At 37.8% G+C, this 27,988-nt stretch overlaps 1 protein-coding gene across 3 annotated transcripts in view; it reads right to left on the bottom strand.

Annotated features, from left to right (window-relative positions):
- Positions 1-27,988, bottom strand: part of LEMD3 (LEM domain containing 3) — a 76,620-nt gene that overhangs the window by 11,632 nt on the left and 37,000 nt on the right. For all 3 annotated transcript variants that reach the window (XM_017661719.3, XM_073215571.1, XM_017661718.3), the window contains exons 5-6: positions 997-1,076; positions 772-917 (exon numbers count right to left, since the gene is read on the bottom strand). In XM_017661719.3, coding sequence (XP_017517208.2) covers positions 772-917; positions 997-1,076 — 226 coding nt within the window. The remainder of the gene's footprint in view (positions 1-771; positions 918-996; positions 1,077-27,988) is intronic.

Here is a 27,988-nt window from a genome sequence, read left to right as displayed (position 1 = left end):
TTAACAGTTTATACAATGTTTATTTTCATTGCAATAATGGGATAATGAAAAAGTCTTCAAGACAGTGGGTTCAATTAGCTACATAATTAAAACTACATAGAAAAATTTAATAGTAAACATTTTCCAGAGTTACACTTAATCTCTCTAAACACCCATTTCTTCCATTAGGTTAAGTGAACGTTTAAATTCTGTTTTTTTAAACAAAGTAACTATGTTGCACAAACTAATTCCTTTACAGCATTAAACTACTTAAAAAGTAAGTTTGATGAGACTATAACATACATCTTACATTTAAAAAATGATTATTTTTAAAGAACCTGGACAGAAAAAAAATTAGTATTTCTAAAATGCCTATTATCAATCAAAAGTCACAAAAAATTCAAGGATCTGAGTGAAAATTTTAATTTGGGTAATTGGTATTTTTTAATTAAAAATTTTAATGAACTTAATTTAAATATTGTTATTATAAAAATAAGCTTAATTTTATTGTTTCATTTTCTAAAGTAGATTTCTAACTATGCAATACACTTACTTTTTCTGTGACAGTCTTATGACAAAGTTTTATTCCTACCCTTTCTAGCACTGTTTTCTAAGCCCTTAGAGTGCTGACATTTTAAAAAACCTTCAATGTTATTGTACCTTACTGAAGACTTTGGATATAATTTATAATATTACCATCACCAAAGTAAATTCTCAACCCTATAATTTGATGAAATACAGACACAAAATTCTAGACTACAACGTATCTTCTTTCTCATCTTAACAACTTACCTAAGCATAACAACAATAACCTGTGGGTGACAGTAATAAAAGCACGTCGAAAACGACACCAGAAAGACATCTGTGGCCTTGTGGACTGTAAAAACTGCACATCGGTTATATTTGTCAATTTTTCCTCAGGGCCATAACCAACACACCTATTTAAAAATAAGGGAGAGTTTAGAGTCAAAATTATTTCTTATACTACAAAATGGTCTAAGTAATTAAATTCTTCACCTTATTCCAACATCTTTTCCATTTTCTAAAATCCACTGCAATGAAGTGTTAAATATATCTTCATATTCAGGATCTAAATCCTAATAAGATAAAATAGAGAAAATAACTGTTCTTAATAATTCTCTTTCACCTGACTCTTTGTCTAAGTTGCTCTATAAATATCATACTTTATACAGCACTTTCAGCTATATAACAAAAATATATTACCCATTACAGAAAAATAGAAGGAGAAAAAAATCACCATTTCCCCACTACCCTGAGACCCAGTTAATATTCTGCTCTGTTTTCTTTCGAGTTTTTTACATTACCAGACTTGGTGTTCTTTTAATTTGTTATTTGTTTTATAAGTCATATGATAAGGGTGAATTAATCTATCCCCCTTTTTTATGGAACACTATTTTTAGATGAACAAATAATAAACCATTCAGACTAGGCTGTTTCACAGACATATTCTCAATGAGTAAATGAAGCAAGACCATCAATTCAAGAAAAACAAATAACTGTTTTTCAAACTTCCAATAATAATATTCAAGCTTTCAAATGAAAAGTAGAATTTTGAAAAACTTGCACCCATTACTATGCCCTTGACAGCTTCACAATACTTGTAAACCTTTGCAAATAGAATGGGTGTGATATGAAAGAACGTGGCTTTTGAGTAGTGTAACAAAATGTGTCAACATTTGGAAGACCTGTATAACCTAGTAAACCACTGTTTTCCAAATAACCAGTGCATAAGTTATAAAATCTAATTAGTATAAAGTACCTAATTACTTTAGAGATAGAGTTCACTGATAAAAGATAGATGAAAAGTTAACTGATAGGGTTTCAAATTCCACATTGCACCTAATCTTTAAAAAATGGCAACTTGTAAAGTTTTGGTGTAGTACCAAAGAAGAATATTTACAATTATCTGAAATAAGTATTAAAATACTCTTCCTTCTTAGACTACCTATCTGTGTGAGGCTAGATTTTTTTACGTACTTCAACCAAAACATTCCCAACAGATTGAATGCAGAAGTAGATGAGAAACCAGTTCTTTTGTTAAGCTAGATATTACAGATCTGCAAAAATGTAAAACAATGCCACTCTCACTAAATGTTTTTATTTTGGAAAATAAAATTATTTTTCATAAAAATACTTTATGTTAACATGTAAGTTCATTATTATTTTAAATAATTAAAAACTATTTTTGTTTTAATATCTAATATGGTAAATACATATCTAAATGTAAATATATTCCACAAACAAAGGCATCTAGGGTCCTTGCTAATTTTAGTAATAGGAAAGAGTCCTGAAACCAAAAAGTATAAGAACTGCTATATACAGGTAGATTGTTTTATTAAATCAAAATATTAAAAGTGGTATCACATTATGTATATGATTTGTCTACCCGCTTTTTTCAGAATGAGGTATTGTGTCAATGTCAGTACACATGAAAAAACCCCAAATTTTTTCCAGCAAAATAATACTTCACTGTATGGTTGTTTTATATTTTAATCAATCCCCTATTGATGAATGTTTAGAGTCCCAATTATTTTCATATATCAAGTAATAATATAACAAACATCCTTGAAAATTCTTTCATTCAACAAATACTTATTGAGGGCCCACTATGTGCCAGGTACTGCTCTGGGATCTAGAAATGTAGCACTACACAAAACTGTCAAAATTCCTTGAGTTAATGGAGCTTATATTCTATTCAAAAGTATGTCTTTATCTACTTTTTGAAGTGTAAAGAATGAACTTTCAAAAGTAGAAACGTCATTTTAAAAAATCCCTTTAAAAGAAGAATTTTAAAAGTAATAGTTATTATATTTAATCAGCAGATTCTTCAGCATTGGAAATTATAAGTTTCTATTTCATCAGTACAATTTACTTCCTAATTATGAAACTGACAACTTAGTTTAATATATTAAACTTGAAAATGCAATAAAAAGTTTAATGAAGCAGAACTAATTTTACTACTCATCATTATTTATGTGTAACTACAAGAATTTTTCAGATGGCAAAGATAACCATAGGCTAAGGAAAAAAGTGTGATCATTTCAGCATTATTTATAAATATCAAAAATGTACAGCCAATATAAGTATTTAATAACTGAGATGGCTTACATGAGATCATTTCAATGGCGATATTATGAATTCAGAAATGACATGAGAGTTTAATAGCTATAAGCTTAAAACAGTAAAAGTACACTAAATTAATATATATTCATCTATATGAAAGATTAATAAAAATTAGAAATGAAAAAAGTGATTTTTAAATTTTAGTATTGCTTGAAAATATACAGTAAAGTTATGCAAAAATAATGTCAGGCAATTACTATTTTAACAGTTTTAAATACACTACTAGAAATCACTGTGTATAACTACCACCAAATGGAATTCATATTCCTTTGCTCTAAAATTACACAAGAGCTCTGAAGAAGGAACATCAAAGAGAACACACCTGTGATAACACTGAATGGATTAGAATTAGATAAAATACTAGCTACACAGAACTTTGAAAAGCCAGGAAGCAAGAATAATAGGTTATCCATGGAGCTGGAGACACTGAATTGGTTCCTCTTTGTTAAAGACAGGTTTTTAAAAATAATTTTATACTCAGTACCTTTCAAAGACTTTATCCTTCAAAGAGACAGACACTATAGCATCCTTCAAAGACATGGATATTTTTAAAATAAATGAAATCTATATGTTATAGTTACCTGTGTTTATATACATGCTCATCAGCATATATTAGTAAAATATGCAGAATATTCTGATATTTTTGCTGTGCTACATAGAGCATTGATGGCTAGACTGCAAAGGTAAGGTTTCAAATAATGTAAAAACAAATTTCTAAGTTTTTTAGTTTTGTATCTTAAGTATAAAAATTTTAGTAGGAGGCTGAAGACATAAAAATACCATTACTGCCCTCACTCATCATCCTTAAAAATGTACATAATGGTTCAAATTAAGAAGGACACCTACTTTAATAAGCTAAGTATGTGAGGGAATAAGCTTAAAACTGCTAGTTATAAAATAAGGGTAAGAAAAGGGTATTTGTTGTTATTTTTCCCACTTTCTGTTTTCCTTTCCATGTTAATACCATTCTATATCTGCTTGCTATCTGGAATACAAGAGAACCATGTAATGCTCCTATATGAATATACATTTCAAAAACCAACTGATGATTTATTTAAAACCTTATTAAAGATTAATTAGGATGAAGTCTTAAAAAAGTCATTATTTCCACAAATATTCTACACAATACATAGAATACTATAGTATAAAATGAAATTTTCATAGAAGTAATGCAGAATTTTTGTAGAAGCTGAATTTTTTCTGGCTTATGCTCAGCTCATGCTAACACCTGTAGCATAAATAGCATCTACCTGGTCTAAGAATCTGAAGTGTTTTATTACTAGCTTTTTGTAGCCACCTAGAAAGCTGTGAGGCAGGGATGGGCCAACTTTTCTATAAAGGGCCAAGAGTAAATATTTTAAGATTTGGAGCCATATACATTCCTAGTCTTTATCATTTTTCTTTTTTAAACCCTTAAAAATGTGAAACCAAAGCTAGCAAGCTGCACAAAAACAGGTTCAGGGTGGTAGCTTGCCAACCCGAGGTAAAGCATTCCTTCATCACAAAATGCCTATGTTCTAAAAACTTATGACAGAGACGGAGCCAAGATGGCAGTGTGAGTAGAGCAGCGGAAATCTCCTCCAAAAACCATATATATTTTTGAAAATACAACAAATATAACTCTTCCTAAAAGAGAGACCAGAAGACACAGGACAACAGCCAGACTACATCCACGCCTGCGAGAACCCAATGCCTCGCAAAGGGGGTAAGATACAAGCCGCGGCCCAGTGGGACCTGAGCGCCCCTCACCCCAGCTCCCGGCGGGAGGAGAGGAGTTGGAGTGGGGAGAGAGAGGGAGCCCAGGACTGCTAAACAGCCAGCCCTAGCCATCCACACTGGAGCGCAGACACACAGTGCGTGTGTGGGGTGCTGAAAACTAGGGAAACAGGACAGTAAGACCTGTGAGTGGGTCCCCGCAGCCGGCGCCCCTGGGACAAAGAGAAGTGAGTGCTTTCTGAAAGTCTTAAAGGGACAGTGACCCCACAGCAGGATGGAAGCATCCCGGGACACTTAGGCTAGCAGCTAGGAAACCCAGGGAACTCCGGGTGCCCTAACCCCATGGGCAGCAGCGCAACTCAGACGCCCCTCACGGAGATAAACAGCATCCCAGCCGTTTCCCCTCCAATGCAGCTCGGCCATATTGGAGCAGCAGCCTGAGGCAGGCCACGCCCACAGCAACCTCAGAGCTAAACTCCACAGTGGCCGGGCAAGAATCAGAGGCCCCATCTGAGCGCAGCTGCCCAATACAAGCCACTAGAGGTCACTGTTCCCCCAGGAGAGGAAGCCCACAAACCAGCAAGAAGGGACCTTCTCCCAGCCGACACATGTGCCAGCTCCACACAATTAACTCTATCGCCACGAAAAGACAGAAGAGTTTGATACAGACCAAATTCACAGAGTCAACACCAGGGAAGGAGATAGACCAAACCAATCTTCCTGAAAAAGAATTCAAAATAAAGGTCATAATCATGCTGACAGAGCTGCAGAGAAATATGAAAGAGCTAAGGGATGACATCCAGAGGGAGATTACACAAATGAAACAATCTCTGGAACGATTTATAAGTAGAATGGATAAGATGCAAGAGGCCATTGATGGAATAGAAACCAGAGAACAGGAACGCATAGAAGCTGAGGCAGAAAGAGATAAAAGGATCTCCAAGATGAAACAATATGAAGGGAACTGTGTGACCAATCCAAAAGGAACAATATCCGCATTATAGGGGTATCAGAAGAAGAAGAGAGAGAAAAAGGGATAGAAAGTGTATTTGAAGAAATAATTGCGGAAAACTTCCCCAAACTGGGGGAGGAAATAATCGATCAGACCATGGAACTCCCAACAGAAGGGACCCAAGGAAGACAACACCAAGACAAATAATTAAAACGGCAGAGATCAAGGTCAAGGACAGAGTTTTAAAGACAGTGTGAGAGAGAACAAAGGTCACCTACAAAGGAAAACCCATCAGGCTATCATCAAGCTTCTCAACAGAAACCTTACAGGCCAGAAGAGAATGGCATGATATGCTTAATGCAATGAAACAGAAGGGCCTTGAAACAAGAATACTGTATCCAGCACGATTAACATTTAAATATGAAGGAGGGATTAAATAATTCCCAGACAAGCAAAAGTTGAGGGAATTTGCCTCCCACAAACCACCTCTACAGGGTATTTTAGAGGGACTGCTCTAGATGGGAGCACTCCTACACTAAATAGATGTCACCAGACAAAATAAAATCACAGCAAAGAAAGCAGAACAACCAAATACTAACTAAAGGCAAAAAATTAAATCAACTACCCACAAAAGCAGTTAAAGAAAACACAAAAGAGCACAGAATAAAACAACCAACATATAAAGAATGGAGGAGGAGGAATAAGAAGGAAGAAAAATAAAGAATCACCAGACAATGTTTATAACAGCTCAACAGATGAGGTAAGTTAGACAGTAAGATACTAAAGAAACTAACCTTGAACCTTTGGTAACCACGAATCTAAAGCCTGCAATGGCAATAAGTACATGCCTTTCAATAGTCACCCTAAATGTAAACAGACTGTACGCACCAAACAAAAGACACAGAGTAAAAGAATGGATAAAAAAGCAAGACCCATCTATATGCTTGCTTCCAAGAGACTCATCTCAAACCCAAAGACATGCACAGATGAAAAGTCAAGGGATGGAAAAAGATATTTCATGCAAACAACAGAGAGAAAAAAGCAGGTGTTGCAGAACTAGTATCAGACAAAATAGATTTCAAAACAAAAGAAAGTAACAAGAGATAAAGAAGACACTACATAATGATAAAGGGCTCAGTCCAACAAGAGGATATAACCACTATAAATACATATGCACCTAACACAGGAGCACCAGCATATGTGAAACAAATACTAACAGAACTAAAGGAGGAAATAGAATGCAATGCATTCATTTTGGGAGACTTCAACACACCACTCACTCCAAAGGACAGATCCACCAGACAGAAAATAAGTAAGGACACAGAGGCACTGAACAACACACTAGAACAGATGGACCTAATAGACATCTATAGAACTCTACATCCAAAAGCAACAGGATGCACATTCTTCTCAAGTGCACATGGAACATTCTCCAGAATAGACCACATACTAGGCCACAAAAAGAGCCTCAGTAAATTCCAAAAGACTGAAATCCTATCAACCAACTTTTCAGATCACAGAGGTATAAGACTAGAAATAAATTGTACCAAGAAAACAAAAAGGCTCACAAACACATGGAGGCTTAACAACATGCTCCTAAATAATCAATGGATCAACAACCAAATTAAAATGGAGATCCAGCAATATATGGAAACAAATGACAACAACACAAAGCCCCAACTTCTGTGGGACGCAGCAAAAGCAGTCTTCAGAGGAAAGTGTATAGCAATCCAGGCATATTTAAAGAAGGAAGAACAATCCCAAATGAATGGTCTAATGTCACAATTATCGAAATTAGAAAAAGAAGAACAAATGAGGCCTAAGGTCAGCAGAAGGAGGGACACAATAAAGATCAGAGAAGAAATAAGTAAAATTGAGAAGAATAAAACAATAGCAAAAATCAATGAAACCAAGAGCTGGTTCTTCGAGAAAATAAACAAAATAGATAAGCCTCTAGCCAGACTTATTAAGAGGAAAAGAGAGTCAACACAAATCAACAATCAGAAACGAAAAAGGAAAAATCACGACAGACCCCACAGAAATACAAAGAATTATTAGAGACTACTATGAAAACCTATATGCTAATAAGCTGGGAAACCTAGGAGAAATGGAAAACTTCCTAGAAAAATACAACCTTCCAAGACTGACCAAGGAAGAAACAGAAAACCTAAACAGACCAATTACCAGCAACGAAATTGAAGCGGTAATCAAAAAACTACCCAAGAACAAAACCCCGGGGCCGGATGGATTTACCTCGGAATTTTATCAGGCACACAGAGACGACATAATACCCATTCTCCTTAAAGTGTTCCAAAAAATAGAAAAAGAGGGAATACTCCCAAACTCATTCTATGAAGCCAACGTCACCCTAATACCAAAACCAGGCAAAGACCCCACCAAAAAAGAAAACTGCAGACCAATATCCCTGATGAACGTAGATGAAAAGTACTCAACAAAATATTAGCAAACCGAATTCAAAAATACATCAAAAGGCGCATGACCAAGTGGGATTCATCCCAGGGATGCAAGGATGGTACAACATTCAAAAATCCATCAACACCATCCACCGCATCAACAAAAAGAAGGACAAAAACCACATGATCATCTCCATAGATGCTGAAGAAGCATTCAACAAAATTCAACATCCATTCATGATAAAATCTCTCAGCAAAATGGGTATAGAGGGCAAGTACCTCAACATAATAAAGGCCATATATGATAAACCCACAGCTAACAACTAAAAGCTAACAGCGAGAAGCTGAAAGCTTTTCCTCTGAGATCAGGAACAAGACAGAGATGCCCATTCTCCCCACTGTTATTTAACATAGTTCTGGAGGTCCTAGCGACAGCAATTAGACAAAACAAAGAAATATAAGGAATCAAGATTGGTAAAGAAGTTGAACTGTCACTATTTGCAGATGACATGATATTGTATATAAAAAACCCTAAAGACTCCACTCCAAAACTACTAGAACTGATACTGGAATACAGCAAAGTTGCAGGATACAAAATTAACACACAGAAATCTGTGGCTTTCCTATACACTAACAATGAGCTAATAGAAAGAGAAATCAGGAAAACAATTCCATTCACAACTGCATCAAAAAGAATAAAATACCTAGGAATAAACCTAACCAAAGAAGTGAAAGACCTATACTCTGAAAACTACAAGTCACTCTGAAGAGAAATTAAAAAGGACACTAACATATGGAAACTCATCCCATGCTCTTGGCTAGGAAGAATTAATATCGTCAAAATGGCCATCCTGCCCAAAGCAATATACAGATTTGATGCAATCCCTATTAAATTACCAACAACATTCTTCAATGAACTGGAACAAATAGTTCAAAACTTCATATGGAAACACCAAAGACCCTGAATAGCCAAAGCAATCCTGAGAAAGAAGAATAAAGTGGCGGGGATCTCACTCCCCAACTTCAAGCTCTACTACAAAGCCATAATAATCAAGACAATTTGGTACTGCCACAAGAACAGAGCCACAGACCAGTGGAACAGATTAGAGACTCCAGACATTAACCCAAACATATATGGTCAATTAATATATGATAAAGGAGCCATGGACATACAATGGGGAAATGACAGTCTCTTCAGCAGACGGTGCTGGCAAAACTGGACAGCTATATGGAAGAGAATGAAACTGGATCACTGTCTAACCCCATACACAAAAGTAAATTCGAAATGGATCAAAGACCTGAATGTAAGTCATGAAACCATAAAACTCTTAGAAAAAAACATAGGCAAATATCTCCTGGACATAAACATTAGTGACTTCTTCATGAACATATCTCCCCGGGCAAGGGAAACAAAAGCAAAAATGAACAAATGGGACTATATCAAACTGAAAAGCTTCTGTACAGCAAAGGACACCATCAATAGAACAAAAAGGTACCCTACAGCATGGGAGATTATTTTCATAAATGACAGATCCGATAAAGGCTTGACATCCAAAATATATAAAGAGCTCATGCTCCTCAACAAACAAAAAGCAAATAATCCAATTAAAAAATGGACGGAGGAGCTGAACAGACAGTTCTCCAAAGAAGAAATTCAGATGGCCAACAGACACATGAAAAGATACTCCACATCGCTAGTTATCAGAGAAATGCAAATTAAAACCACAATGAGATATCACCTCACACCAGTAAGGATGGCTACCATCCGAAAGACAAATAACAACAAATGTTGGCGAGGTTGTAGAGAAAGGGGAACCCTCCTACACTGCTGTGGGAATGTAAATTAGTTCAACCATTGTGGAAAGCTGTATGGAGGTTCCTCAAAATGCTCAAAATAGAAATACCATTTGACCCAGGAATTCCACTTCTAGGAATTTACCCTAAGAATGCAGCAGCCCAGTTTGAAAAAGACAGATGACCCCTATGTTTATCGCAGCACTATTTACAATAGCCAATAAATGGAGGCAACCTAAATGTCCATCAGTAGACGAATGGATTAAAAAGATGTGGTACATATACACATTGGAATGTTATTCAGCCATAAGAAGAAAACAAATCCTACAATTTGCAACAACATGGATGGAGCTAGAGGCTCTTATGCTCAGTGAAATAAGCCAAGCGGAGAAAGACAAATACCAAATGATTTCACTCATATGTGGAGTATAAGAACAAAGAAAAACTGAAGGAACAAAACAGCAGCAGAATCACAGAACCCAAGAATGGACTAACAGTTACCAAAGGGAAAGGGACTAGGGAGAATGGGAGGGTAGGGAGGGATAACGGCAGGGAAGAAGAAAGGGGGTATTATGATTAGCATGTATAAGTTGGGGGGGGATGGCATGGCTTTGCAACACAGAGAAGACAAGTAGTGATTCTACAACATCTTACCATGCTGATGGACAGTGACTGTAATGGGGTTTGTGGAGGGGACTTGGTGAAGGGGGGAGCCTAGTAAACATAATGTTCTTCATGTAATTGTATATTAATGATAACAGAATTTTTTTAAAAACTTATGACAAAAATTGGGAGGAAACAAAGTTTTAAGTTTTTAAAGCAGGTTTATTATTATTACTTACTACTATTTACTTATAGGTCAGTCAACACACTGCTGCTTCTTATAATTCTTTCTAAATTCAAAGTATTTTTTCCCAAATCTTTAGCAAATCTATTTTAGCACATTACATGCATATACACACTCATACATATGGACGCATCCCTGATTTCCAATTCTAAATTTACCTTAAAGACCAAAAATGTGTACTTTAAAATCCATGTCAGATGTTTTGATTTGGATTATAGTTTCAAAGTGTAAGCATAATACTGTTTCATGTGAAAGACTCAGATCATTAAGTAAAACAACAAAACATTAGTAAAGAGGGAGAAAGACACTGGTACAGGGAGAATGAAGCAAATATTAAAAACTTATGGGGCTAATTGAAAAATAGATAATTTATATGGTGGTAATACCTATGTGGCTTTCCAGTTAGCGAATATTCTGGTTAACTGTGAGATGATAAAGACTATACATCAGATGCTACCTTTTAAATCAATTAAAATATGACACAGAGAAATCAATACAAGAGTAAATATGATTTAATTCTTGATGATTCAGTGGGAACTTGATCTTTCACCTCCAGGAATAATTGGAAAGAATAGTCTTTCAAAATCAAGCAGGTATGGGATCAGTTCATGACTCCATTACTGACTAGTTATATATATATATATATAAAACCTTAAGTGGAGACAAGAGAAAATACCTCATTTATGCAGATGTATTTGATCACTAGTTTGCTCACTTCTTCAGATTCTAACCCTTCTTCAGGGTCATTCCCTTGCCCACTCAGTAGGTAGAGCTGGGAGTTAGCAACCCAGTCCTTCCATCTAAGAGGCAGAACGGTATTGAGAAGAGCACATACTTTGATTCTATTTTCAGTTCCATCCCTTCCTAGTTGAATGACCCAATCATTAAACCCCTTGGTGCTTTAGTTTCTTTATAAGGTGTGCCTGATACCGTTTAACTTGCTAGATCATTGTGAAATTAGAGGTAACATAGAGAAAGTACCAAGATAAATTGTACTTAATAAAACTATTATGAAACTTAGGCCTCATTCCATTTCTCAGATCACTTCCTCTACAAAGACACAATTTATTAACAGTGATTAGCATTCCAAGCTATCAAGCCCCATATATTGACACAATTGCAGCTATGTTCTTTCCTATTCTTTTCACAAATTTTAAACAAATATTCACTGTGTTAATGAGTCAACACATTTTGAAAGGACTTAGGAAATGAGCCATCATTCATTATATCATTCTACTGGGAAGTTATGATATAAAACTCCCCCCATTTAACTTAAAAACCAATCTACCAATCTTACCTTTTCATGAAAATAGAATGCTATGTATTTCCTAAATATTCCACCAGAGGGACCTCTTAACTTTCCGCAAAACATAACAAGCTTTCCATCTCAAAAATGATAAATAAAAAAAACCTTGGGGTTAGAAAAAGTTTTAAATTATTTAAATTAATTGTTTATTTAGGCTTCCTTTGAGGAGAGTGTGGGAGAAATAAAAGAATGGGATGTATGGAATCAAATTCAAGAAAGTAAATTCTACTGAGGCTTACGTATGAACTCATTTTACTGTCAAACATGTACTAATACTGCACTTAAAACGCACCAGAAGATGGTGAAAAAAATCATCTTACACCCATAGGAGTCCTATGCATTTTTGGTCCATTTACTCCTGAATATAAAAGCTTGTGTTGCTGGTAAATACATGAAAGGTATAATAGATCTCTCCCCATAAACAGAAAGCCTACAATATTATGTATAATCATCATTGTATGATACAAGCTTTGAACCTTTGTAGGTTCTTCCATATTTATGCTAGAACTTGGGTAAAATAAAGTAGCCAATCTTGGATAGATAGTGCTGAAACTGCCATTTATAATTAGAAAGTAATTTGGTGAGATATATTCAAACTTTTAACAAAAACCCATATTCTTTCAAGATGTAATTTTTCTTCTGGCATCATTTCCTAAGGAAATGATTAGAAAATCAAATACTATGTGCAAAGACTGTAATGTTTCATAATATGGAAAAACCACAAACCAATACAATATACTCATATAAAGAAATATTATCCAGTGATAAAAGGAAACAGTTTTCAAAAACCTGGACAATGACATGGGAAATGCCCACAATAACTTCAAGGAAAAAAATGTATAAATATTTAAGATATCAAATACTTATAAAATTTATAATGATACTAACTTTAAGGGAAAAAAATAAAAGACTAGGGAAAAATGAACCAACATGAGTGGCTAACCACCTTAGGTGGTGAATTTGAAATGTTTTGCCTTTTATTTTCTATATGATTAAATTATGAGAATGAGTTAATGTTATATTGAAAAAGTATACATTATTAAAAATGGTACTTAAAATCTCATATCTAGACCATAAAACTTTATTTTGGGGGGCAATTCCTGTATAATGCTTTTTCTTCAATGGCAGTCCAAACTGCATCTTTGATAGTGACAAGCCATACCAGGTATCTCAGTACTGAACTTGAAAATAGGCCTGCAAAACAAAAAGGCTAATAAGTGCCCATGTGTGCACTTGCATGCACCACACACACACACACACACCAAAATGCATAAAATAGAGTGACATTTTACTTCTCCATAAAACAACTTTGCTTAAGTAAGAAAAGGAAAATGCAATCTGAAACATAAATTCCAGGCCAAAGATAAGAAAGTCCTTTAAGACGGGAGGAAGTTAATATCAATTTTTTAAAGGCAGTCGCCAATTAAATATGCAGTTCCCAATTTAAACTCCTGCATGATGCTTCCAGCAACTCCTTTATAGCCAGTCTTTAAAAGAACCAATCTTCCATACCCAACTACTGCCTGGATTGGACTCTGACTTGTCCCAACTCTGGTTCTGTGTCCCTTTCTTTTTAGCTTATCCTATTGCTGACCTACAGCTGCAATCAAATGGTTTGGGGAGGGGAAAGAGAAGAGATCAATAATCCTTCCACACCACCCCCTGCCTCTTCCTCGGCTCCACCTTAACTACTGATCAAACTGTCCTTGGGCCCAATTCCCATCCCTTTGGTCCTTCAGATACAGTATTCAGCAGATTTTAAGAGTCTCCAGGTTCTTTTGAAATGTAGATTAATCTTGCTTCAGGAATTTAAGACCAGCCATAATACATATCTGTGTCATTATGTCTCAAAGAGCTAAATGAAAAAGAAAAAAAAAAGAGAGGCAGGGAAGAAGTACAAGTTGGAATCAGTTTTTCCTACTGCTAGAGTAAAGACACTTTCAAAATTTTCATAAGGAACTGCTTGCTTTGGATTCCCACTTGCTACACCCTCTTTCTGGAATTTTTTATTCTATGTCCCCTTTAGCCTACTCAATCCAATCCCTTTCTTTGCCACCACCCCCACAATCCATCTAGCAATTCTTTTTCCACCTGTTAAGACAGAACCCCATAATCAAAACCCTGCCTTATTTAAGATATTTTTGAACCCAGATTCTGCAGCTATCCAATGTATTAGTTATTTCACTATCCACAACTCTGTCTATCATCAATGTCAAATTAAAAATGAAGAAGAGAACAACGTAGGTTAAGAAACCAATCCTGTAGTATGTTATTAGAAAATTAACTTTAGAGTGATACTGGTCTAAGTAGTTAGGAAACAGAAAAAGAAAACTTGGGAAACTGTTATAATCATTAGGCACTGAGCTCGGTACTTTTTATATTCACTTAAGTCTTCCAACAACTGACAGGTGTTAATAACAGTCCCATTTTCACACTGAGAAACAGGTACAGAAAAGTAAGAGGACTTTACCAAGACACACAGCAGCTATGTGGCAGTGCTAGAATCTGAATCCACATCAAATCGCCATCATGTTATACTATCATAACATCTTATGGGTATCTACATGTAAGTCATGAGTTAAGCTAAAAACGGAATCCATATTTCTCTTTTTTGATCAGCATATCATGGGATATTGTCACCAAAACTTTGCTGAAATCCTTGGAACTACACTACTTCCTAAGTTAAAAAAAACACAAAATAAAAAAAGGGAGGGCAGGGGAAACATCAGCAAGATGACAGAATAGGAAGACTCAAGGTCCTCCTTCCCTGATGGAGGTACAAATTCAGTAATAACAATTCCCTTTGTAAAAAATCTAGAAATCAGTTAAGAGTCTCCTGTATACCAAGTGAACACAAAAGTAGCTGCATGGATACAGGAGTATTTGTAGTACTCATGCACCAGAGCACCTTCCCCTGGCACAGCCTAATGCAGTCAGGAGAAAATTCTGAACACCTGGCTTCTCCTTGAGGAAGGAAAAAGACTGAAACATATATCGAATGTTCAGACTTTTGGGGGGGGCTATTAAAGGGACAGGTTTCTCTCTTGTCTGAATCTAAGCACTGACGAATAAGAATACCAGGCTGGGTGCCGCCGGAAACAAAGGCAATGGTTTGAACTGTAGCACATACTTGCCATTGTCTCTACCTCCAATTCAGTACAGAAGGAGTGGCAGGAAAACCCCAACTCCTGGCTTCTCCCTGAGGAGGGAAAGAGTTGGAGCATGTGTCCAATATTCCAGTTTATCAGGGAGCTGCCCAAGACACTGGTCTCTGTATCACCTATTTCAAAGCACTGACAAGGTCTCACATAGTCTAGATGCCTAGGAGTTGCTGGAAAAAAAAACAAAACAACTGAATAGTCAGCTGCTGCCCGGGGGACCTGCAATACAACAGACAGACACCAGAGGGAGGAAGAGCTGACATGCTCCAGAAAAAAATGTGCAAAACCTCCCTGGCTGAGAATTATAGCCACAAATCCAAAGGAGATGCATTCACAGAAAAGGTTTGAGAGAATCCCAGAGTCTCTAACTGAGCTAACTGGTGAAGGTCTTCCCCTACACGAAGGCAATCTGTAAAGACTGGGAGATGTGGCAGTACTTTCAATTGTACAGATCCCAATACAAAGTTCAAAGAAGCAAACAGGTAAACATGGCCCAACGAAGGGAACAAAATAAATCTCTAAAACCTAACCCTAAAGCAACTGAAGTATCTAAATAACCTGAAAAAAAATTCAAAATAACTGAATGAAGATGTTCAATAAGGAAAAAGACATATGAATGAAATGAGACTATCAATACAAAAATAGAAAACATTCAAAAGAACCAAACAGACATTTTGGAGTTGAAGAATACAGTAACTGAATTGAAAAAAAAAAATCATTAGATAGGTTCAACAGCTAACTTGATCAAGCAGAAGAATCAAATAACTTGAAGACAAGTCATTTGGAATTATCCAGTCAGAAGAACTCAAAGAAAAAACAATGGGGAAAAAAGGAAAAAAGATGGTGGTGTGAGAAGAGGCAGAAACCTCCTCCCAAAACCACATATAACACGAAAATACAGCAAAATACAACTAATCCTGAAAGGGCACCCTGAAGACTGCAACAGACTGTCTACATCTGGGGAAAAGAGAGGACCTCACAAAAAAGGGTAAAGTAACAAAGCCACAATCAACCTGGATCCAAATGCTCCCCCCAACCCCAGGTCACAGGTAGGAGGAAAAGAAACAGAGCGGGGAGGGACTAGAAGCCCAGGACTGCTAAACACACAACCCAGGAGACTGTGGTCCAGTAGCATGAATCCACATTACACAGTGCTCTGGAGATTAGAGGGGTTGGAAAGCAAAGACAGGTGGAATACTCGGAGAGATTGAGATTCCAGCCGCTTGTGGAGAACAGGTACCCACACCGGCTGCTCCGGGACAAATGAAAGGCAGGCACGTTGAAAGACTTTGCAGCAGCAAGAGGGGTGCTAAAGAGACAAGGAATGTATAGAGCTTGCTACTCAAGAGAAAGGACAGGTGGACAAAATCACCTTGGCACACTCAACCCAGCAGGTTGGAAACTCTCAGGAGCTCCAGATGCTCTATTTCCCTGCTGGCAATGCAGCACTGAGGCTTCCCACTGCAATATAGGCACTCTGCAGCTCTTTCCCCCCAGAAGGCACCAGCAGACACACCTGCTACCCTCCGCCACAGTGCCAGGCCAGCCAGAGGGCGTACCGGCCTATGGCAGCTACAGGGCATAGCATAGAGGCTGATCCCTGCGTCTTCAGCCCACTGGCCCTGGCAGGAGAGGCAGGCACTGCAGCATGGAAGCAGGAAAGAGCGCTTTCCTCCTGGCAGGCACAAGGGCAGCTCTACTGCAACACCCGCCATCACTCCACGTGCTGGGCAGCTCCACAGGGTAGAGCTTCTGGGCACTAGAGGGCGCCGCCTACACAAAGTTATTCCATGGTAACCACTAGAATTATGAAACAGCAAAAGAATTTTATAAAATACAAAATCCCTCAAAGACCACAAAGAGGGCTAAGTGAAACTGAAATCACCAATCCTCTTGATAAAGATTTAAAAATAACAATAACAACCATGCTAATGGACCTACAGAAAAATATTCAAGATCTCAGGACTTCAAGAAAATAACAGAAAACTTTGAAAAATACAGTATCTGAAATGAAACATACAAAAGAGGGATTTTAAAAGCAGATTAGATGAGGGAGAGGAGAGAGTAAATGAAATAGAAATTAAAGAACAGGAAAACTAAGAAGCTGAGACAGACAGAAAAAAGGATCTCTAGGAATAAAAGAATAAAAAGAATTGGGCGACCAATACAAACAGAATATTCGCATTCTAGGGGTACTAAAAGAGGAAAAGAGAGTAAAAGGAATGGAAAGTCTCTTTAAGGAAATAATTCCTAAAAACTTCCCTAGTCTGGGGAAAGAAATAGTTTCTCAGGTAATGAAAGTGCAGAGATCTCCCAACACAAGGAGCCTTAGGAAGACAACACAAAGGCATATAATAATTAAAATGACATAGATCAGCGATCATGGGAAGATGGTGGCATGAGTAGTTCAGAGGAAATCTCCTCCCCAAAACATACATATTTATGAAAATATAATAAATACAACTATTCCTAAAAGAGACACCAGTGGATGCAGTACAACAGCCAGGAAATATCTACATCTGTGAGAACGCAACATCACACAAAGGGGGTAAGATACAAGCCGCAGCCAGGCAGGAACCAAACGCTCCCCCACACTAAAACGTGGGGGGAAGAAAGGAGTCAGAATGGGGAGGCAGTGAAAGCCCAGGACTGCTAAACAACCAGCTCTAGAAATCCGCACCCGGAATGCAGACACAAGGTGCACAGGGTGCTGGATATTAGAGAAACGGAAAAGCAAAACCTGCGGGTAGGTTCCCGTAACCGGCGCCCTTGAGACAAAAGAAAAGCGAGTGCTTTCTGCAAGTCTCAAAAGAGACAGCGACCCCATAGCTGGACGAAGTTGTCCCGGCACACTCAGCTAGAAGCTGGGAATTCCGGGGAAACTTAGGCACCCTAAACCCCGGGGAGGCAGTGCAGCTCTGAAGCCCCTCATGGCACTAAGCAGCCTGCCAGTCGTTCCTCCAACTGGCACGGACTCCGACACACTGGCACAGTTGTGGGAGAGTGGCAGCACGCGCCAGGTGCGGAGGTGCCGGAAGCGACGGGGAGCAGATCCGTGCACCAAAGGCGCCAGATGGGTCCAGTAGAGGCTTGTGTGAGCCCGCAGCGGTGCAACCGAACAGCCCGGGTGCGGCTCGCACACACCAGCGGCAGTGGAGCCAGAGGAGCGCGTAGAGGCCCGCACAGGAAAGCCCTGCGCACAGCTCCAGCAGAGCCACAGGGTGCAGGCATGATCCCAGCAGCCGACCGGAAACCCAGCCCAACGCACAGCCACCCGGACCAGACCCAAAAGCCACTGCTGCCACACAGCTGCCCAGCAGGGGCACTGCTAGCACGAGGAGCGCACCAGGCGTGCCTGCCACTATTTGAAGGGCTCCGCACTGCTCTGACGGAGACCCCGCCCACAGCAGCTTAGGGGACTAACCCCGTGGCTGCTCCAGGAGTGCGGGTAACCATCACAGGCAGCGGAGAAGGGCAAGGCATCCAGCAAGCAGGTAAGGGCATTCTTCTCCCAGCTGACACCCGCAACCTGCCTACAGCCACTGGAACCACCATGAAAAGGCAAAAAATCTAGTCCAGTCGAAGATAGTTCAAACAACACCTGAGAAAGGATCTGCAGAGACAGACCTAACCAGTCTCCCAGAAAAAGAATTCAAAATAAAAATCATAAACATGCTGACACAGCTGTAGAGAAACACGTAAGAACTAAGGATGAAGTCCAGAGGGAGATTACAAAAGTGAAACAAACTCTGCAAGGATTTATAAGCAGATTGGAAAAGATGCAAGAAACCATTGATGGAATAGAAACCAGAGAACAGGAACGCATAGAAGATAACGCAGAGAGAGATAAAAGGATCTCCAGGAATGAAAAGATATTAAGAGAACTGTGTGACCAATCCAAAAGGAACAATATCGCATTATAGGGGTACCAGAAGAAAAAGAGAGAGAAAAAGGGATAGAAAGTGTCTTTGAAGAAATGATTGCTGACAACTTCCCCAAACTGGGGGAGGAAATAGTTGCTCAGTCTGCAGAGGCACAAAGAACTCCCAACAGACGGGATCCAAAGAGGACAACACCAAGACACATAATAATTAAAATGGCAAAGACAAAGGACAAGGACAGAGTATTAAAGGAAGCCAGAGAGAGATAAAAAGGTCACCTACAAAGGAAAACCCATCAGGCTATCATCAGGCTCCTCAACAGAAACCTTACAGGCCAGAAGAGAATGGCATGATATGTTTAATGCAATGAAACAGAAGGGCCTTGAACCAAGGATACTGTATCCAGCACGATTATCAATTAAATATGAAGGAGGGATTAAACAGTTCCCAGACAAGCAAAAGTTGAGGGAATATGCCTCCCACAAACCAACTCTGCAGGGTATCTTTGAGGAACTGTCCTAGATGGGAGCATTCCTAAAAAGAGCACAGAACAAAACACCCAACATATGAAGAATGGAGGAGGAAGAAAAAGAAGGTAAAGAAATAATCATCAGACTGTGTTTACAACAGCTCAATAAGTGAGTTAAGTCAGACAGTAAGGTAGTAAACAAGCTAACCTTGAACGTTTGGTAACCACGAATCTAAAGCCTGCAATGGCAATAAGTACATGCCTTTCAATAGTCACCCTAAATGTAAACAGACTGTACGCACCAAACAAAAGACACAGAGTAAAAGAATGGATAAAAAAGCAAGACCCATCTATATGCTTGCTTCCAAGAGACTCATCTCAAACCCAAAGACATGCACAGATGAAAAGTCAAGGGATGGAAAAAGATATTTCATGCAAACAACAGAGAGAAAAAAGCAGGTGTTGCAGAACTAGTATCAGACAAAATAGATTTCAAAACAAAAGAAAGTAACAAGAGATAAAGAAGACACTACATAATGATAAAGGGCTCAGTCCAACAAGAGGATATAACCACTATAAATACATATGCACCTAACACAGGAGCACCAGCATATGTGAAACAAATACTAACAGAACTAAAGGAGGAAATAGAATGCAATGCATTCATTTTGGGAGACTTCAACACACCACTCACTCCAAAGGACAGATCCACCAGACAGAAAATAAGTAAGGACACAGAGGCACTGAACAACACACTAGAACAGATGGACCTAATAGACATCTATAGAACTCTACATCCAAAAGCAACAGGATGCACATTCTTCTCAAGTGCACATGGAACATTCTCCAGAATAGACCACATACTAGGCCACAAAAAGAGCCTCAGTAAATTCCAAAAGACTGAAATCCTATCAACCAACTTTTCAGATCACAGAGGTATAAGACTAGAAATAAATTGTACCAAGAAAACAAAAAGGCTCACAAACACATGGAGGCTTAACAACATGCTCCTAAATAATCAATGGATCAACAACCAAATTAAAATGGAGATCCAGCAATATATGGAAACAAATGACAACAACACAAAGCCCCAACTTCTGTGGGACGCAGCAAAAGCAGTCTTCAGAGGAAAGTGTATAGCAATCCAGGCATATTTAAAGAAGGAAGAACAATCCCAAATGAATGGTCTAATGTCACAATTATCGAAATTAGAAAAAGAAGAACAAATGAGGCCTAAGGTCAGCAGAAGGAGGGACACAATAAAGATCAGAGAAGAAATAAGTAAAATTGAGAAGAATAAAACAATAGCAAAAATCAATGAAACCAAGAGCTGGTTCTTCGAGAAAATAAACAAAATAGATAAGCCTCTAGCCAGACTTATTAAGAGGAAAAGAGAGTCAACACAAATCAACAATCAGAAACGAAAAAGGAAAAATCACGACAGACCCCACAGAAATACAAAGAATTATTAGAGACTACTATGAAAACCTATATGCTAATAAGCTGGGAAACCTAGGAGAAATGGAAAACTTCCTAGAAAAATACAACCTTCCAAGACTGACCAAGGAAGAAACAGAAAACCTAAACAGACCAATTACCAGCAACGAAATTGAAGCGGTAATCAAAAAACTACCCAAGAACAAAACCCCGGGGCCGGATGGATTTACCTCGGAATTTTATCAGGCACACAGAGACGACATAATACCCATTCTCCTTAAAGTGTTCCAAAAAATAGAAAAAGAGGGAATACTCCCAAACTCATTCTATGAAGCCAACGTCACCCTAATACCAAAACCAGGCAAAGACCCCACCAAAAAAGAAAACTGCAGACCAATATCCCTGATGAACGTAGATGAAAAGTACTCAACAAAATATTAGCAAACCGAATTCAAAAATACATCAAAAGGCGCATGACCAAGTGGGATTCATCCCAGGGAAGCAAGGATGGTACAACATTCAAAAATCCATCAACATCATCCACCGCATCAACAAAAAGAAGGACAAAACCCACATGATCATCTCCATAGATGCTGAAGAAGCATTCAACAAAATTCAACATCCATTCATGATAAAATCTCTCAGCAAAATGGGTATAGAGGGCAAGTACCTCAACATAATAAAGGCCATATATGATAAACCCACAGCCAACATCATACTGAACAGCGAGAAGCTGAAAGCTTTTTCTCTGAGATCAGGAACAAGACAGGGATGACCACTATCCCCACTGTTATTCAACACAGTACTGGAGGTCCTAGCCACAGCAATTAGACAAAACAAAGAAATACAAGGAATCCAGATTGGTAAAGAAGAAGTTAAACTGTCACTATTTGCAGTTGACATGATATTGTACATAAAAAACCCTAAAGACTCCACTCCAAAACTACTAGAGCTAATATCGGAATTCAGCAAAGTTGCAGGATACAAAATTAACACACAGAAATCTGTGGCTTTCCTATACACTAACAATAAACTAACAGAAAGAGAAATCAGGAAAACAATTCCATTCACAATTGCATCGAAAAAAATAAAATACCTAGGAATAAACCTAACCAAGGAAGTGAAAGACCTATACCCTGAAAACTATGAGACACTCTTAAGAGAAATTAAAGAGGTCACTAACAAATGGAAACTCATCCCATGCTCCTGGCTAGGAAAGCAGCACTCCAGTTTGAAAAAGACAGATGCACCCCTATGTTTATCGCTGCACTATTTACAACAGCCAAGATATGGAAGCAACCTAAATGTCCATCAGTAGATGAATGGATAAAGAAGATGTGGTACATATACACAATGGAATATTACTCAACCATAAGAAAAAAACAAATCCTACCATTCACAACAACATGGATGGAGCTAGAGGGTATTATGCTCAGTGAAATAAGCCAGGCAGAGAAAGACAAGTACCAAATGATTTCACTCATATGTGGAGTATAAGAACAAAAGAAAACTGAAGGAACAAAACAGCAGCAGAAGCACAGAACCCAAGAATGGACTAATAGTTACCAAAGGGAAAGGGACTGGGGAGGATGGGTGGGAAGGGAGGGATAAGGGCGGGAAAAAAAGAAAGGGGGCATTACGATTAGCATGTATCGTGTGGGGGCGGGCACGGGGAGGGCTGTGCAACACAGAGAAGACAAGTAGTGATTTTACAGCCTCTTACTATGTTGATGGACAGTGACTGTGAACGGGGATGTGAGGGGGACTTGATGAAGGGGGGAGCCTAGTAAACATGTTCTTCATGTCATTGTAGATTAATGATACCAAAATTTGAACAAAAATGACATAGATCAAGGACAAAGAGAGTGCATTAAAAGCAGCCAGAGAGAGAAAAAAAATTACATAGAAAGGAAAACCCACCAGGTTATCATTAGACTTTCAGTAAAAACCTTACAGGCCAGAAGGGAGTGGCATGATATATTTAATGCAATGAAACAGAAGGGCCTCAAACCAAGAATATGCTAGCCAACAAGATTATCATTTAAATTTGAGGGAAGGATTAAACAATTTCCAGATAGACAAAAGCTAAGAGAATTTACCTCCCACAAACTGTCTCTACAGTGTATTTTGGAGGGTCTGCTATAGATGGAAGTGCTCCTAGGGCTAAGTAGCTCTCACCAGAGGAAATAAAACCACAGTAAAGGAAGTCAAACAATTAATTACTAAGCAGGTGCAAAATTAAACCAACTACCCCCAAAGTCAGTCAAGGGATAGACAAAGAGTACAGAATATGATACCTAATATATAAGGAATGGAGGAGGAAGAAAAAGGAGGAATAAAAAAGAACCTTTAGATTGTGTTTGTAATAGCATACTAAGTGAGTTTAATTAGACTGTTAGATAGTAAGGAAGTTACCCTCGAACCTTTGGTAACCACAAATCTAAAGCCTGCAATGGCAATAAGTACATTCCTATTGATAATCACCCTAAATGTAAATGGATTGAATGCACCAATCAAAAGACATAGAGTCACTGAATGGATAAAAAAAGATCTGTCTATATGCTGCCTACAAGAGACTCACTTGAAACCCAAAGACATACATAGACTAAAAATGAAGGGATGGAAAAAGATATTTCATGCAACTAGTGGGGAGAAAAAAGCAGGAGTTGCAGTACTTGTATCAGACAAATCAGATTTCAAAACAAAGAAAGTAACAAGAGAAAAAGAAGGACATTACATAATGATAAAGGGGTCAGTCCAACAAGAGCATATAACCATTATAAATACCTATGCACCCAACACAGGAGCACCTACATATGTGAAACAAATACTAACAGAATTAAAGGGGAAATAGAATGCAATGCATTCATTTTAGGCGACTTCAACACACCACTCACTCCAAAGGACAGATCAACCAGACAGAAAATAAGTAAGGACACAGAGGCACTGAACAACGCATTAGAAGAGATGGACTTAAGAGACATCTACAGAACTCTCCATTCAAAAGCAGCAGGAAACACATTTTTCTCAAGTGCACATGGGACATTTTCAAGAATAGACCACATACCAGGTCATAAAAAGAACCTCAGTAAATTAAAAAAGACTGAAATTGTACCAACCAGCTTCTCAGACCACAAAGGTATTAAACTAGAAATAAATTACACAAAGAAAACCAAAAATCCGACAAACATGGAGATTTAACAACATGCTCCTAAATAACCAATGGATCAATGACCAAATAAAAACAGAGTTCAAGCAATATATGGAGACAAATGACAATAATTCAACACTGCAAAATCTGTGGGACACAGCAAAAAGGCTGTGCTAAGAGGGAAGTATAGTGTAATACAGGCCTATCTCAGAAAAGAAGAACAATCCCATATGAACTGTCTAAACGTACAATTAACTAAACTACAAAAAGAACAAAGGAGGCCCAAAGTCAGAAAATAAGTAAGGAGACAGAGGCACTGAACAACACATTAGAACAGATGGACCGAACGGACATCTACAGAACATTCCACCCAAAAGCAGCACATTCTTCTCAAGTGCACATGGAATATTTTTCAGAATAGACCACAAAGTAAGCCACAAAAGAGCCTCAGTAAATACAGAAAGATTGAAATTGTGCAAACCACAAAGGCATTAAACTAATAAATTATGTACAGAAAACAAAAAGCCCACAAACACATGGAGGCTTAACAACATATCCCTAAATAGTCAATGGATCAATGACCAAATAAAAACAGAGATCAAGCAATAAATATATGGAGACAAATGAAAGCAACTCAACACAACAAAAATCTGTGGGACATAGTGAAGGCTGTTCTAAGAGGGAAGTATAATACAATACAGGCTTACCTCAAGAAAGAAGAACAATCCCAAATGAACAGTCTAAACTCACAATTAATGAAACCAGAAAAGAATAAATGAGGCATAAAGTCAGTAGAAGAAGGGACATAATAAAGATCAGAGCAGAAATAAATAAAAATGAGAAAAATAAAACAATAGAAAGAATCAAAGACATTAGGAGATGGTTCTTTGAAAAAATAAAATAGATAAACCCCTAGCCAGACACATCTAGAAAAAGAGTGTACACACATAAATAGAATCAGAAATGAGAAAGGAAAAAGGAACCACCACAGAAATACAAAGAATTATTAGAGAATACTATGAAAAATTATATCCTAACAAACTGGATAATCTAGAAGAAATGGACAACTTTCTAGAAAAATATAACCTTTGAAGGCTGACCCAGGAAGAAACAGAAAATCTGTACAGACCAATTACCAGCAAGGAAATTGAATTGGTAATCAAAAATCTACCTAAGCCTCTGGACCAGATGGCTTCACTGCTGAATCAAACATTTAGAGAAGACCCAATACTCATTCTCCTTAAAATTTTACAAAAAGTAGATGAGGAGGATATACTTCGAAACTCATTCTAAGGCCAGCATCACTCTACCACCACAACCAGGCAAAGACACAACAAAAAAAGAAAATTACAGACCAATATTGCTGATGAACATAGATGTAAAAATACTCAACAAAATATTAGCTAACCAAATTCAAAAATATATCAAAAAGATCATCCATCATGATCAAGTAGGATTTATTCCAGAGACGCAAGGATGGAACAATATTCAAAAATCCATCAACATCATACACATCAACAAAAGGAGGACAAAAAATCACATGATAATCTCCACAGATGCTGAAAAAGCATTTGACAAAATTCAACATCCATTCATGAAAAAACTCTTAACAAAATGGGTACAGGGCAAATACCTCAACATAACACAGGCCATATAGGACAAACCCACAACTAACATCATACTTAACAGCAAAAAGCTGAAAGCTTTTCCTCTAAGATCAGGAACAAGACAAGGATGCACACTCTCCCCACTTTTATTCAACCTAGTACTGGAGGTCCTAGCCACAGCAATCAGACAACACAAAGAAATATAAGGCATCCAGATTGGTAAGGAAGAAGTTAAACTGTCACTATTTGCAGATGACATGATATTGTACATAAAAAACCCTAAAGAATCCACTCTAAAACTACTAGAACTAATAACTGAATTCAGCAAAGTTGCAAGATACAAAATTAATACCCAGAAATCTGTTGCATTCCTATATACTAACAATGAACTAACAGAAAGAGAAATCAAGAAAACAATTTTAATTATAATTGCATCTAAAAGAATAAAATACCTAGGAATAAACCTAGCCAGGTAGGTGAAAGACCCTGAAAACTACAGAACACTCAAAGAAGAAATTAAAGAAGACACCAATAAATGGAAATACATCCCATGCTCAAGGGCAGGAAGAATTAATATTGTCAAAATGGCCATCCTGCCTAAAGCAATCTACAGATTCAATGCAATCCCATCAAAATACTGACAACATTCTTCAACAAACTAGAACAAATAGTTCTAAAATTCATATGGAACCACAAAAGACCCCGAATAGCCAAAGCAATCCTGAAAAGGAAGAATAAAATGGGGGATTTTGCTCCCCAACTTCAAGCTCTACTATAAAGCTACAGTCATCAAAATAATTTGGTACTGGCCTAAGAATAGACCCATAGATTGATGGAACAGAATAGAGAACTCAAACATAAACCCACACATATGTGGCCAATCAATATATGATAAAGGAGCCCTGCATATACAATGGGGAAAAGATAGCCTTTTCAACAACTGGTTTTGGCAAAACTTGACAGCTACATGTAAGAGAATGAAAGTGTACTAGTCTCTAATTCCATACATAAAAGTAAACTCGAAATGGATCAAAGACCTGAACATAAGTCAATGAAACCATAAAAGTAATAGAAGAAAACATAGGCAAAAATCTCTTGAATATAAACTTGAGCAACTTTTTCCTGAACACATCTGCTTGGGCAAGGGAAACAGAAGCAAAAGTGAACAAATGGGATTACATCAAACTAAAAACTTCTGCACAGCAAAGGTCACTGTCAAAAGAACAAAAAGGCATCCTACAGTATGGTAGAATGTATGTGTAAATGACTTATCAGATAAGGGGTTAACATCCAAAATACATAAAGAGCTCACATGCCTCAACACCCAAAAAACAAAAAACCTAATTAAAAAATGGGTGGAGGATCTGAATAGACACTTCTCCAAAGAAGAAATTCAGATAGCCAACAGGCACATGAAAAGATGCTCCACATGGCTCATTATCAGGGAAATGCAAATTAAAACCACCATGAGATATCACCTCATACCAGTTAGGATAGCCAACATCCAAAGGACAAGCAACAGCAAATGCTGGAGAGGATATGGAGAAAGGGGTACCCTCCTACACTGTTGGTGGAAATGTAAATTAGTTCAACCATTGTGGAAAGCAATATGGAGGCTCCTCAAAAAACTAAAAATAGAAATTTGACCTAGGAATTCCACTCCTAGAATTTACCCAATGAGAAAAGCCCAGATTCAAAAAGATATTATGTACCCCTATGTTTACTGCAGTACTATTTACAATAGCCAAGATACGGAAGCAACCTAAGTGTCCATCAGTATGGATAAAGATGTGGGACATATACACAACGGAGTATTATTCAGCCATAAGAAGAAAACAAATCCTATCATTTGCAACAACATGGATGGAGCTAGAGGGTATTATGTTCAGTGAAATAAGCCAGGTGGAGAATGACAAGTACTAAATGATTTCACTTATTTGGGAGTATTACAGCAAAGTAAAATTGAAGGAACAAAACAGCAGCAGACTCACAGACTCCAAGAAGGGACAGGCAGTTACCAAAGGGAAGGGGGTACGGAGGGATGGTGAAAGGGATTAAGGGGCACTATGATTAGTACATATAATGTAGGTGGCTCACAGGAAAGGCAGTATAGCATGGAGAAGACAAGTA

This window comes from Manis javanica, chromosome 10 (genome assembly GCF_040802235.1).
Source record: "Manis javanica isolate MJ-LG chromosome 10, MJ_LKY, whole genome shotgun sequence".
Taxonomy (NCBI): Eukaryota; Metazoa; Chordata; class Mammalia; order Pholidota; family Manidae; genus Manis; species Manis javanica.
Note: the sequence above shows the minus strand (reverse complement) of the source record. Positions and strands in the feature narration are given on the sequence as shown.